At 28.2% G+C, this 14,254-nt stretch overlaps 1 protein-coding gene across 2 annotated transcripts; it reads left to right on the top strand.

Moving 5' to 3' along the window:
* Nucleotides 1-2,095: 2,095 nt before the first annotated feature.
* LOC131026512 (agamous-like MADS-box protein AGL14) lies at nucleotides 2,096-12,255 on the top strand. Of its 2 annotated transcripts, none has more exons than XM_057956392.1 (7): nucleotides 2,096-2,887; nucleotides 8,190-8,280; nucleotides 9,885-9,952; nucleotides 10,031-10,130; nucleotides 10,263-10,304; nucleotides 10,415-10,456; nucleotides 11,978-12,255. In XM_057956392.1, exons 1-7 carry the CDS (start codon nucleotides 2,706-2,708, stop codon nucleotides 12,086-12,088), a joined length of 636 nt encoding a protein of 211 aa, XP_057812375.1. In that variant the 5' UTR covers nucleotides 2,096-2,705; the 3' UTR covers nucleotides 12,089-12,255. The 2 variants fall into 2 exon arrangements, with proteins under 2 accessions (XP_057812375.1, XP_057812383.1); XM_057956400.1 differs by having other exon boundaries at nucleotides 2,132-2,887; nucleotides 8,193-8,280.
* Nucleotides 12,256-14,254: the final 1,999 nt, after the last annotated feature.

Raw genomic sequence — 14,254 nt, 5'->3', positions numbered from 1 at the left:
TTGCTGTGAGGACTTAGTCGAATTGATCAAAGTGAGATTTTAATTTTGGTTATCTAATCTTTTACCTATTCTCTTTTGTTTCAATTTGGAAAATTGATTGTCTTAAATTGTGATTTTGACATCTGAAATGTATACTCTGATCTTTATAGCTCGTATTTCGATTGCACCTTCACTACAAGAAAACACGCGTTTAACGACCGAAATTAACGACCGAAAATTTCGGTCGTTAATTTTGCGGCCTTAACGACCGATTTACGACCGTTTAACGACCGATTTTATTTTTTATTTATTTTTATTTTTTAACGACCGAAAATTCGGTCGCTAATTATTTTTTTAATATTTTAATATTTAATTTTTTTTAACGACCGAATTTTCGGTCGTAAAAATTATTTTTTTATATTTTAATTATTTTTTTAATTTTAACGACCGAAAATTCGGTCGTTAATATATATATTTTTATTTTTTTATTAAAAAATTATTTTTTTTAAAAAAAAATTAATTTTTTTAACGACCGAATTATTCGGTCGTTAATATTATTTTTTAATTATTTTTTATTTATTTTTATTTTTTTATTTTTTAAATATTTTTAAATAAAAAAAATATTTTTTTAATTATTTTTTTAAAGACCGATTTTTTCGGTCGTTAAAATTATTTTTATTTATTTTTTATTTTTTTATATTTTTTTATTTATTTTTATTTATTTATTTATTTATTTTATTTATTAACGACCGAATAATCGGTCGTTAATTTTATTTTTTCAATTTTAAAAATTTTAAATTTCATTTTTTTTATTATATATAAATATATATATAAATATTTAATTATTTTTTATTAATTTTCTATTTAATTATTTTTTTCTATTTAATTATTTTGAAAATGATTGAATATTTTTAATATCCTACTCTATTTAATTAAAATCAAAATTGAATTAATTAGACAAGTAATGATAGAGTGTGGTGGGTCCAATTGATAAAGTGTAGTAATTTAAAAAGTAATGAAGGGTATATAAGTCCAAAAAGCAGAGTGGGAAGTTAATTGGTGGACAAAATTTTAGAGGCAAATGGGAAGTTGATTGGTGGACGGAGGGAGTATTATTTGCAAATAATAATAAATTATTTGACTTATTAGATTTTCTAAATTATTAGATTCATTATTTTCAAAATATTAATAATTTTATTATTTTAAAATAATAAAATTATTTTTCAAATATTAATTTTATTAATATTGATTATTTGATTTAATATTGATTTTGTTGTATATTTGATTGTTATTTTTCATACTCATATTTTCTTTTCTTTTTTTAATTACGATAATATTATTTTTTTATTATTTTAAATTCGATCGTATATTTATCGTCAATGTTTCGCCGACACCACAAATCTTAGTTATTATCTCGACATATTATAAGGTTATGAATGATTAATGATATTTTATATTGAATTAGAGTTTAAATGAATTAATAGATACTAAATATATCAATAATACGAGTGTTCTCTGTTGGTGACTACTCGAAATGAACTTCAAGGTTAAGCGTGCTTGACTTAGAGCACAAGTAAGATGGGTGACCTACTGGGAAGTTCGTCAAATGGTATGCAATTAAGGTGAAAATACATTAGAAATACACTAAAAATACTTGTGGGATTCAAAGATATAGAAAAAAAATATATATATTTTTTTCAAAAAAAAATATTTTTTTTATTAATTTTTAACGACCGAATTTTCGGTCGTTAAAAATAAAATTTCGATCGTTATTTAAAAAAAATAAATTTTTTTTTATTTATATTTTTTTTTCTCTTTTTAACGATCGAAATTTCGGTCGTTAAAAATAAAAAATCGGTCGTTAAATTTAACAACCGAAAAAACGGTCGTTAAATCGGTCGTTAAAAATATTAACGATCGATTTTTGGATTTTAACGACCGAAATTTCGGTCGTTAGAGCCGCATTTTCTTGTAGTGCTTATACGATTATTTTAATTTGATTTCACTAATTAAAAAAAATGGTGATTGGACACATCGGAGTATTTCGGAAGATTTAGCTGAATGGGGCGGCGGGGGGGAGTCAAGTCACACAGTTGAGTGGTCCCGGTTTTGGGAGTTTACAACTCAACTCCGACAAGTCTCCACTTGTGTTGCAATATTCCCTTTCATTTTAATTTTTAGGCTCTCCCTTTCCTCTTTTTTTTTTTTTTTTTTTTTTTTATGTTTGTCGAATTTTGCTAAAATAAGAAATGGATTAGGTTAGTATTTTCCTTTAGTTTATGACCTGCTATTTCCTAAAGCGTCTTTATTCTCATTCCATGGTTGAAAACTTACAAAAAAAGTAAAAACCCCAAACTCTTTCTTGATTTCGGAATCTAGGGTTTCCAGATATGCTCCTACTATACACACCAAAATCTCCTTCTCTCTCTCACTCAGCATCCCTTCGATTACTGTTACAGATCTGGAAAACCAGAAAAGTCTTCGCTTAATTTCTTTTGCTATTCTTGGATTCCATCAGCCCACCCAAGCCTTAATTAGCTTTTCTATATTTGGAAACTCGTCAAGTTTCTATATTTGTTGATTTGATTGCAAAAAAAAAAAAATTGGAATTATTCTCCACCCCTTAAAAATAATACTCCTTTCTATAAAAACTGCAGTCCTTCTCAGAAAACTCAATCATATAATGTGTGTGTGAGTGAGAGAGAGAGAGCTAGAAAGAGAGAGAGATGGTGAGGGGAAAAACTGAGCTAAAAAGAATCGAAAACGTGACAAATAGGCAGGTTACCTTCTCGAAGCGCAGAAGCGGGCTGTTGAAGAAGGCATTTGAGCTTTCAGTTCTTTGTGATGCTGAAGTTGCTCTCCTTGTCTTCTCTTCCACAGGAAAACTAAGCGAATTCTCAAGTTCCAGGTACACATAATATTTTCTCTGTTATTTTTTTTGCCAATATGAGCATCATCACTCAGATCTTATTCCTACTACTCCACTTTGTAGCTTGCTGTGATTTTTCTATTAACTTTTCCCCCCCTCCAATCGTGTGTTAATTCTTGATTAAAATGTTCATAGGTGGTTAATTAATTAGGTGATTGGGTTCCTGCATCTCTCTCTATTTTTGCCTCTTCTTTTGGGATAATTATTTGTTTTATTTTCTACTTTTATGAAAATGATGTTTGCTTGAACTAGTAATATTGAAAACTTCAATGTTTTTGTAGGTTTGTAAAAATAAGCTTTAATTTGTCCAAATCCCAAAGTTGTTCTCTCCAATGAGATACTCTTGAACTGAAATATTGAGATCATAAGTGCACGTATAAAGAGCGTGGGAAACCCCAGAAAATGAAAATATTTTTTCAATATTTTTCAGAAGTACTCTTTTTTCCTCATGATTGTACTAATATGGAGTATATACAAGGACCCTTTCTCAAAATATGCTTTGTTAACTGGAACTAAATTTTATGTATGATTCAATTTACACGAAATTGATTAGCTAGAAGAGGTGATTTTTGACAAGAAAATTAATGTAGCTATGTATATGTGAACATGATATCTATTGGGGTTCCTATCTTGTCGAGCATATGGGTTTGCAAATAGAAACTGAACCAAATCTGAGGTTGAAAAGTCTGTGTAATTATGATTCACTGAACTGGAATTACTACTGTAGCCAGGTAGCCCCACCCACTCAATTTTTAGCTCTAAGAGAGAGAGAGATTAGAGATTGTATTCAAATCCCATCATCACTAATAGCAGACTTAAGGATTTTATTTATTTATTTATTTATTTTAAAGGCCAATAACAGACTATGTTGGAAAGTATAAATTTGTCAGACTTTGATGAACTTATGCACAATACTAATTGTAAAGTTGTCATTCTATATAGTTAGCTTAATTGTTTTTTGATAATTTATGTTATAAGTTCCCATTTAAATTAAACTGTTTAAACATTTTGAATGTTGGAATCATGTTAGTGTTCAATAGATGATCATATTGAAAAAGTATATGTTTAGCAAGTGTAATAACTTACATACTACCATTTGGAGTTAAGCTGTATAAACTGTGCTTTTATTTCTTTCGTCTTTTTTTTTTTTTTGAGGAAATGTATAAAAGTTTGTTATTTGCTATTAATATTTTAATGTTCATTTCAATATATATACAAAGTACTGAGCTTCAAGTGGGTGTACAAGTAGGTAATATTAAAATAATTATCTTCTAAAAATGAATATGTATCCGTTACTTTTTCAATCTTAATCATGGATGGTATATATATATGATCATGAAGCACTGGCTGCAGGCTGTTATTTCTATGTATCATATAATTTATCAAAAAAAAATGTATCATATGTGAGAAAAATTTGGTATGCACTTAGACTATCACCAAGGAAAAATGGTTGTTTTTGTAAGCGGTGCAGGTTGCAGGTTGTTATTAAGCGCTTTCTTAATATTTTGTGTTATTTGTATCTCTAGCTAATACAGGCAGTCTATAAAAATGGTGTTTTTGTAACTCTGATGAAGGTATACGGATACCAGTCTAACAATATAGTACTATGTTTTTATTTTTCCCTAAATAAGGTAATTGTGTAAGAGTAATTATATATTTATATGGCGATCATTCTTTTCTTTTAAGGGGATCATCCTTAGTCCCCCGGTGTGACGACTGTAAATGTTTTAGGGTACGTTAGCGGATTAGCTTTTTCAATATGAACTTTGACACTTTATCACGATAATATGGTTTTTCCACCTACACTATATATATATAGTGAGAAAATTTTTTTGGCGAGAATTGTCAAATATGGTGAGAAATGAACAAATTAGTATAAATCTATGGTCGATATTAATGTATTCAAATTTATCTTGTAAAAAAATAACGAACAAATCAGTATAAATCTAGGGGTGAGACGGTACGGTATACATTAATAAATTGTTCATACCTTATATCTTACCTTTACCATCGGTATGGAGAAATTTCATACCTTTACCTACGGTATACCTTAGTCCGGTATACCTTAAATTACGGTATGCAAAAATCTCATACTTTTACCGTACCTTTGTTTCGATATATCGTACCGTATTTTGATATACCGTATCATGTTTCGGTATGTCGTGTTTACACGGTATATTGAAATTAATACATTTCAGTACAATAATATCGATATTTTTTTAAACATGCTTACCTAATAAACAACATTTAACAAATATAATGTCAACAATAAAACTCAAACGCAATAAAATAAATAAAGTACAAAGTTTGTTCCCGTCTCAACAATTTCACAAGTCTACAAATAACAAATAATATAGATTATATACAATAATGTTTGATGTAATTTATTATAAAATAATAATGTTAATTATACACTATAGAATATAAATATGTAACTCTATGTTATAAATTCATGTATTATATTTTGTTTATTTTTTATCATTTGATGATATTTATAAGGTGAATATTATATCATAACTATATGAACTATATTTTGATTATTTTTGTATCATTTGATGACATTTATAAATTCAAGAACTTGTATATATTCATATAATATAGATTATATACATCATTTTATAAAATTTATCAATATTTTTAAAAATATAAATATAAAAATATATATTATATATTTTAAAACTATAGATTTTGATACGGTTTTTTTCCCGATTTTTGATATACCGGTATATACCGACAACTGCGCTATATTAGAACAAGGTATTATACCTTAATACCGGTATATACCGGTATATCGTTAATAAGGTATCATACCTTATGCCGGTATATACCTTTCATACGATATTTATTGACTTTTTCGGTATATACCGCAGTATCGGTATACGTCGGTATACCCCGGTATCTGAAAAATTCATACCTTTACCTTACCGTAAATCTACGGTACGGTATTATACCTTACCAAAAAATTCGGTATACCTTATGTTTGGTATTTTACGGTACGGTATGACCGGTATACCGAGTTTTCGGTGTATTTTCCCAGCCCTATATAAATCTATGATAAGCCAATATAAATCTATGAATAAGTTACTTGTAATGTATGAATATCCGTTTAAACTTAGGTTCAAATCCTGGAGATGGCAAAAATTACACCATATATATTAACTGAATACACTATTCGTGTATTATAAACAATTTATTCGTAGATTTATATTGACTTATTTTTTATTCTTATTTCTCATGAAAATAGTCATTTTATTATAACCACTACAATAAAATTGTCTTGCAGCTAGTAACACAATTTTAGTGACATCAAGAGATATATCACAAAATTTGTTATATCTTTAAATGCAACATAGTTTTGCTACACTAACAATGTATATATATACTTTAGTAATTACACATAAAATTGAAAATAAATTTTATTACCTTTAAAAATGTAACAATTGTGTGATATGTATCCATGTAACAAATTGAGTGATATTCAAAGCTATCAAAAAATATTTTTGTTACACATAAGCGTTACAATATATTTTTGCTCTCTCTCTCTCTTGTGTGTGTGTGAATGTGTCACACCCACACTCACTAATATTATTATATATACACACACAAATATTAGTATTATATATCCTCCGTCCAAAATAAGTGTGGTGTGGATGAGAGGGCACGAGTCTTAAGAAAATATTGGAAGATGTGTATAAAGTGGATAAAGGTTCTTGTCAATGTTGCATTGTTAGGTAACTAATAAATGGTTGTGAGATAGGTTTTTTGTAAATAGTGTGTGAATGTGAGTAAAAGTATAAAAGTATATTTCCTAAAATAAAAAGACCACACTTATCGTGGGCGGACGAAAATAGCAAAAAGACCACACTTATCGTGGACGGAGGGAGCATTACTTTAACTATCTATAAAATTAATTTTTTCAAATAACTAATTATAAATCATATTGTTATAAAAAATAACTACACTTTTACATGTCAAAAAACTATTTACACCTTCAAATGTCACTAAATTTAGTGACATCTCTTTATTTTCGTGACACGCATGGTAGCTACTCAATTATAAATGTCACAATTTTATTGAGTTACATTAAATAAAGATTTTTATATAAAATGAGAACAAATAACTATGCTCAGCGATTCTGGATGGAGGGTTCGAATTCTGAATGGAGCAAAAATTTCATATATTTTTTTTTTCATTTTTTCGAATGCAGTTAAGTTCACGGTGAATGCAATAACTTAACACATCAATACATTGTTCTCAATTCTCACGATATATAGGAAATGAGAATGGAAAATTATTAAATATAACAGTGAATTCATTAATTTTATAAGAAAATGTATTGTTATTACATTTTCACAAAAAATATAATTCTCACAATAAGAAGATGTTCGAGAACGGATAATCATTCTCAACTCTTTGGTCGTGTCCATGGTAGATGCATCACTTTGATGGATGAATGCAACACTTGAATTCATATTCTAAAGGGAGTGAAAATTTCATTTTTTTTTCTTTTCAAGTGCATTAAATTTAATAGTGAACGTATTAATTTTATTGAAAACCACATTGTTCTCACGAGAGAGAGAGAGAGAGAGAGAGAGAGAGCCCATTTTATCATTTTTTTTTAATTTTGTATATTTATTTTGATTTTAATACTTAAATGATTGTTTAGCATAATTAATTTTACAAATTACATGATAACAAAGCTCTTTTTCATGTTAACTTATACTCCCTCCATCTCATTTGAAATATCTTAAACCTGTAAGACAATGTTATAGTTTTGACATTTCAAATGGAACGGAGAAATAATAAATATATAAAAAATAAATTGAACTTTAGTTTTTATGTAATTTATTGAATTAACGATGTCATACACGTAACTAATAGTATTAGCAGTGGCGGATTTAGGGGGCTGAAGCCCCCCACCGCCATATTATTATTGTTATTATTATTATAGAAATATGAGAGAAAATATATTATATTGTTTTAATAATCGTAATTATCCATGCTAATTGTTTAATATTTTACAGTGTTTGTTAGTATTAGGTTATTAAATTTTTGTTATATTTGTCCCCTTTAATTTCTTAGTTAATTTTCAATGATAAGTTTGAGTCAATCTTCTAATTAAAGTAAGATTATTAATAATGAAAATTAATTTATTTGTTTGAAAGATGGAACACTTTTTTTAAAAAGTTGAATAGATAAATGTAGCTTTTTGTGTGCTTTCAATGTATCTATTGTTGAATCAATAAAAAGATAATAACTAGTATGTTTTTGGAAATTTCAGCAGTGGGATCAATAAGACCATAGAAAGATACATAAGAAATGAGAAGGCCATTTCAAGTTGGAGTAAAACTTGCATGGATGAAAATGTCAAGGTCAGACCTCTTCACCGAATCACCTTTTGTTTGCCTATGCATTTTGAATAGATAGTCTTTCAAAATTTTGAAGTATTGATTCTACTTAATTATAAAATCAACATCCCACCGTCAATTAATTTGCTTATGGGAAAGGGCATTTGCACATCTACGTGCTTGTGTAAAATTATGCCGATTGATAAATATTTCCTACCTCTAGTTGATTTATGCCGAAGCTATTATGCAGCTTGTTCAAGGTAAACTTATAAGTCGAATACTATAATTAGAAACCAAAATTTGATTAATGTCGAATTCTACTATAAGGCCATGAAGTTTACTCAACAAGCCTTAATTATAACTAGTTTTATTAATTTCCCTAATGGTAAAGGTAAATATTGACGTATTTTTTAAATACAATATACATGTATATTACACTTGAATTAATCAAAATAACAATAATGCCTATTACAAATTAGAATAAATATTCAAACTAAAAAAAAAAAAGGTTACTTCACCTTTATGATAAATTTGTCTCATTTACCATTATAGAAAGCTCTTGAAAATAGTTTTCTAATGATACTCATATTGTTGGATTTTGATCACCATGAAGCGATTGGAAAATAGTGAAAGTTGTTGTCATGAAACTCTATATTTTTTCTTTTTTGTTGGATTTTGGTCACCAAAAGCGATTGGAAAATAGTGAAAGTTGTTGTCATGAAACTCTATATTTTTTCTTTTTTTTCGACCACTTTCGATGATCAAAACTCGGCAATATGGGTATCACTAAAGATCATCATCAAGAGCTTTTCAATATTACATTTGAATTGCCCATTGAATTTCAGAAAATCAAGTTATTGGCCTGCGGACTTTGTACTTAATTCCCGTGGCCAAATATTTTGGGACAATAATAGTGGGATGGAGGAAGTAGAAGATAAGACGAAGAATAGAGGTTGCGAAACTAATTAATGCATGGAATAAGGTTTAATTTGTGAATCTATTCAAGCATGAAGCTTAGAAACCTAGCTAGATGCATACTCCACTTTTTAGGGCCTGAACTGAAGGGTGAAATTATATAACTATTAAAAGTGTATCTGGTGAGATCACATGCATATTTGTTCCTGATTTAATTTTGTTTGGTGATCGATTTTATATGGGGTTAGTCAGTTAATTTATGTATACTTTGTTATGTTTCTTTTTTACACTATAGCCATTTTCAACTGTACGTTAATTCGCACTTCACTTATGAATTTTTAGGGCCAAAATGTACAATATATATTCACCTTATACGTCGACTACATTTAATCTTAATCATATGAAAGAAACGAAATATCACATTAATTCATATACAGGAATAGGGAGATCCTATAACTTTTCCGAATTAAGTCTGAAACTTAATTCCGTTTCGACTCATGATCTGATTGAATCTTGAAATATTTGAGATTTATACCGTTTGAAATTAATCGGTGATGAAAAAAATCTACGAATAATGGAAGTCTACCAGCTTACCGCCAATGAATTAATAGCTTAGGCTATCAAATACAACATGACCTAGATATATAAATTTGATCAATCACGTACACCGTGTGTGACACATTTTAATTTGACTATAATTGGATTTGAAACAGTTTATGACAAATGAAAGCAGTAGTCATGAATTACATAAGAAGATAGAGTTCCTTGAAGAATCTCAGAGGTTATCTTCCTTATTAATTAGTTCCTTGTTTCGCATATGCAAAAACTGCGATTTCTGTTAATAATTATTGCATTTCAGAAAACTCATGGGAGAGGGTTTAGATTCTTGTTCAACTGAAGAGTTAGAACAGGTCGAACGACAGTTGGAATCTAGTTTAAGAAGCATCAGAGCTACCAAGGTATTGACTCATATATATATTCAACTCTGAATATATATATTTTTTTTAATTTCCTCAGAGAGTAAGTTATATATTTATATGTTTGGCGTATCTTGTTACTTATTCAACTCGAATAATATTTTTTTGTACCAGAGTAAATTAATGAACGAGCAGGTCGATCAGCTGAAAGAACAGGTACATATAAACTAACATCTTTTGTACATTGAGAAAATGATAATATCAAGATATTTGGATTCCCAGAGTTGCATGGAGTATTGATCGATAATGAATTAATGTTGATGTAGGAAAAGAAACTGGCGAGAGAAAACACAGAATTGAGGAAAAAGGTAGGTTTGAACTCAATTTACAGTTTTTCAATTACCTAATTAATTTCTCCATATACTTTGTCATTTCGTGGTATACTCTTTCGCAAAAACACATTGAGTTTGCATAGTAAGTACACATTTCTTGTTATAACTATAAGAGATAATTCAAATTTCGAAATTCCTATTTTAATTGTTAACTTTTCCAAATAGATTGAAGTTTTCATAAAATCTAAATTTCGAAAAACACAAAGGGTGTGTTTGCTTTTTATCCCTCTAAATGGAGGGATAATATAATGAGGTATAAATTTATCACATAAAGTGGGGATCATATTTTTTATATCTTGTTTTGGTTGAAGGATAATATATATATGCACTCCTTATAAGTGGTATAAAATTATACCACCTTTTCTTAGGTATAAAATTATGCATTTCGCAAAGAATAAGGAGTTGCCTGAAAAATTATACAATCTGTCCTGAATTTTTTCATATATCAAAACAAATGAGGTATAAGGTGGTAAATGTAGCTTATCCCTTCCTTATACCTCAAAGCAAATCCATCCTAAAGATATAAGGTAAATTAAAAAACTGGAATTACGAAATTTATAAATTATAATGACTAGAATTCGCATACACACGTTATTTTATTTCATCTTTTTGAAATCTTATATACTCTTCTTAAAAATGTTTCCCCTGTAATTAATACTCCTATATTCTACCTTGCTAATTTATATAATGATGTATTTTTCCTGTTGATTTAGATTCCTATTTATATAAGCATTATTTTTTATCCTATAGAACACGAGATAAAAAAAAAGATAATATCACTAAATTATGTAATATTTTTTTCATTTAGTCTTATTTTTTTTATAATAAATTTATAATTGAAGAAAACATACCCTTTATATATTTAATATATTGGTATGGCATGCCTTATAACATTTTCCTCAAAACTAAGGCATGCATAACAAAAAAGGAATTAAGAACGCAAATGGTCCACTTTTGAGTTCTGCTACATTTTATGTGTGAACTTTACGTGCTTCTACTTTTATAATCTGCATTAAAAAATTATATATATATATATATATATATATATATATATATTGTCTATTTTATTGATGAACCTAAAAACGGATTGAGGTTTAGTGTACCACACTGGAATTCATCCCCATAGAAATGTCTACTTTAAATTTTATACTTTCATTAAAATTAAGTTAATAATTTATAGAACCCAGCTCAATTAAAAGTACAAAGATTAGATATCAATATTAGTCTTATAGGAAATTATGTTTATATTTTAAATCTCATTCTCACTCAATATTTACAAAATTTTGATATAAATGATTAGGAGTATTAGGTTCCAAATGAAAAAGTGAAAATATAATTATAAACAGATCCTGTCTGAGTTTCTCGTAAATATAGTTTTAAAAAAAAGAATAGAATTATATTGTTCATGTATATAGATTTTACATGCGTACATGTATGTGTGTGTGTTTATTGTTGGTACGTAAAGCTAAAGCTAATGTATATTGTTTTTATGTGTAGCTACATTTGCAAAGATCCATTTTGGCAGTGGCTTCTCAGGCGCTGCCTGCCAAGGTGGAAACAGCTTTATTTATCGGCCCACCTTCTCAAACACACTGGCAAACGCCATGAATATATATCATTCTATACTTTTTTTTTCTGTTCATCAAATATAATTTTCTTTTTTAGACTTCTGACAAAATAATGTGCATATATATATCTCGTGCCAGACACATATTTTGTTTTGGATTGTTGAAGATTGTACTGACAAGGCATAATAATGATGAAGCTTTATATCATATATATTCCTTTCCTTTTTTGGAGTTGCAATTTACACGCTCACACTCAAGCACTATAGATAATTTCGAACCTCGATCAGATCTATTTATGAGAGAAAAAGTATCTTATTAACTGAATTAGCTTTATATATGGTCATATCATATTTCTTTTCAACCCATTATACTCTTCCCACTGTATCTGAGACTTTTTTATTTTGGGCATCCCACTGTAAGTGAGATTCTTTCGTTTTTAGGTAAAAGTTTTTCCCATTAAACATATTTTCACTTTTTCACCTACACACAAAATACATACTCCCTCCGTCCCGGCTTTTGGTATCCAATTGAGAACGGCACGGGTTTTAATAAAATGATTGATGTGTTGTGAATGGAACAAGGGTCCCACATTTTATATGAGAGTTAAAATAATTAAAGTGGAGTAAGGGTCCCACATACTTTTACAAAAAATAGAAATGGATACTAAAATGTGGGACAATTAAAAAAGGAAAGTTGAATACTAAAAGCTGGGACGGAGGGAGTATTTCTTAATTTCCGTGCCAAAAAAAAGGTCTCACTTACAATGGGACGGATGAAGTATTTCTTTTGAAAATAAAAAATATCTCTTTGAAAACATCCAAAAATAGAAACCTTATGTGTTAATACAGGATTTAAGGATCAATTTTCACCTCTATATATATATCCTTATACTCCCCACTCAAAAAAAGAAAGAAAGATAGATATCGCGTGATGGTATATATATCTAATTTATTTTAGAGAATTGTGTATTAGGTTAACAAGGTTTAGTAATTTTACCATTCTTGAATATAACTTTGATTTCATCAGGTTCTGTGAATTATTATGCTCATATTTCCCATTTACTATTTTTACTATATTAGAATTAATCTTGATAGATAAAAATAATAAAATTAATTTATTATTTATTAAGATGAATTGAAACTTTGAGATATCCAAAAGTACTGTAGATAATATTTATCATTTGAGCCCATTTACCTGATTCATATCTCATTTAAAGGGTAAGATATATATTGAAAATATCATAGAAATAAAAATAAAAATACTCAATCGTGCATCTAATCAATCATGAAAAGTAAATATCTCCTGATAGAATAATGCATTGTGTGCTTTGGATCAGTGTTGAAGATCCACTATAGAGAAATAAGAATTGATATTAATCATGATATTAACTTGGTGGCCTTTCGAGTCCTCTATTCAGATTTCTGATTTAAAATAATCAATGTGAGTATGTGTTGAAATCAAGTGAATAGCGTTGCGATGTATGAGGAATTGAAGGGGCATTTTATGGATAGAGACGTAGGCTAGTTTCGTCTCATCTATAGTGTTGAGTTGAAAGCATGCATATGAGATTTACCTGTTTATTTAAGTTGATGGACCTTCAACGGTGGCGGCTCCCTCCCAATTTTTTTAATATTTTTTTATTAATAATATACTTCCTCTATCCTATTACAAATGTCTCACTTTCTATAACGAGATGTTCCATTATAAATGTCTCATTTTTTTTTGGTAAAATATTCTCACTTTATACCTAATAATTTTCACCAACTCACTTTATCCACTAGTTACACATTTCTTAATTTCCGTGTCCAAAAGTAATGAGACATTTGTAATGAGACGAATGGAATACGTATAAGAGAAATAACATAATATATTATTTTAATAATCGTAGAATCCACATTAACTGCTTAATATTATATAGTGGTTTGTTACATTAGTTTGTTAAATTTTTATTATTTTTATTCCCTTTCGTTTTCTTAGTTAATTTTAAGGTTGGGTTTGAATCAATCCTCTAGTTAAAATAAGATTGTGATCATGTAAACAATTTTAAAAAAAATTACATAGAGGTAGCTTTTTATGTGTGTTTTCAACGTATTTGTTGTTGAATCAATAGAAACAACTATTTAGGTGACCGTTTCTAAACCCATCATTCCATAAACGAAAAAAAAAAATGTTAATAGGCAAAAATGCCTTATTTCTTGAGTTGTAT

Source organism: Salvia miltiorrhiza, chromosome 1, assembly GCF_028751815.1.
Source record: "Salvia miltiorrhiza cultivar Shanhuang (shh) chromosome 1, IMPLAD_Smil_shh, whole genome shotgun sequence".
Classification (NCBI taxonomy): domain Eukaryota; kingdom Viridiplantae; phylum Streptophyta; class Magnoliopsida; order Lamiales; family Lamiaceae; genus Salvia; species Salvia miltiorrhiza.
Note: the sequence above shows the minus strand (reverse complement) of the source record. Positions and strands in the feature narration are given on the sequence as shown.

Bases quoted from the DNA above. Each gene is read 5' to 3' on its own strand.
- LOC131026512 (XM_057956392.1), top strand. From the start codon at position 2,706: ATGGTGAGGGGAAAAACTGAGCTAAAAAGAATCGAAAACGTGACAAAT. The intron at 2,888-8,189 runs GTACACATAATA...TGGAAATTTCAG, and splicing joins AGCGAATTCTCAAGTTCCAG to CAGTGGGATCAATAAGACCA. The intron at 8,281-9,884 runs GTCAGACCTCTT...GATTTGAAACAG, and splicing joins GCATGGATGAAAATGTCAAG to TTTATGACAAATGAAAGCAG.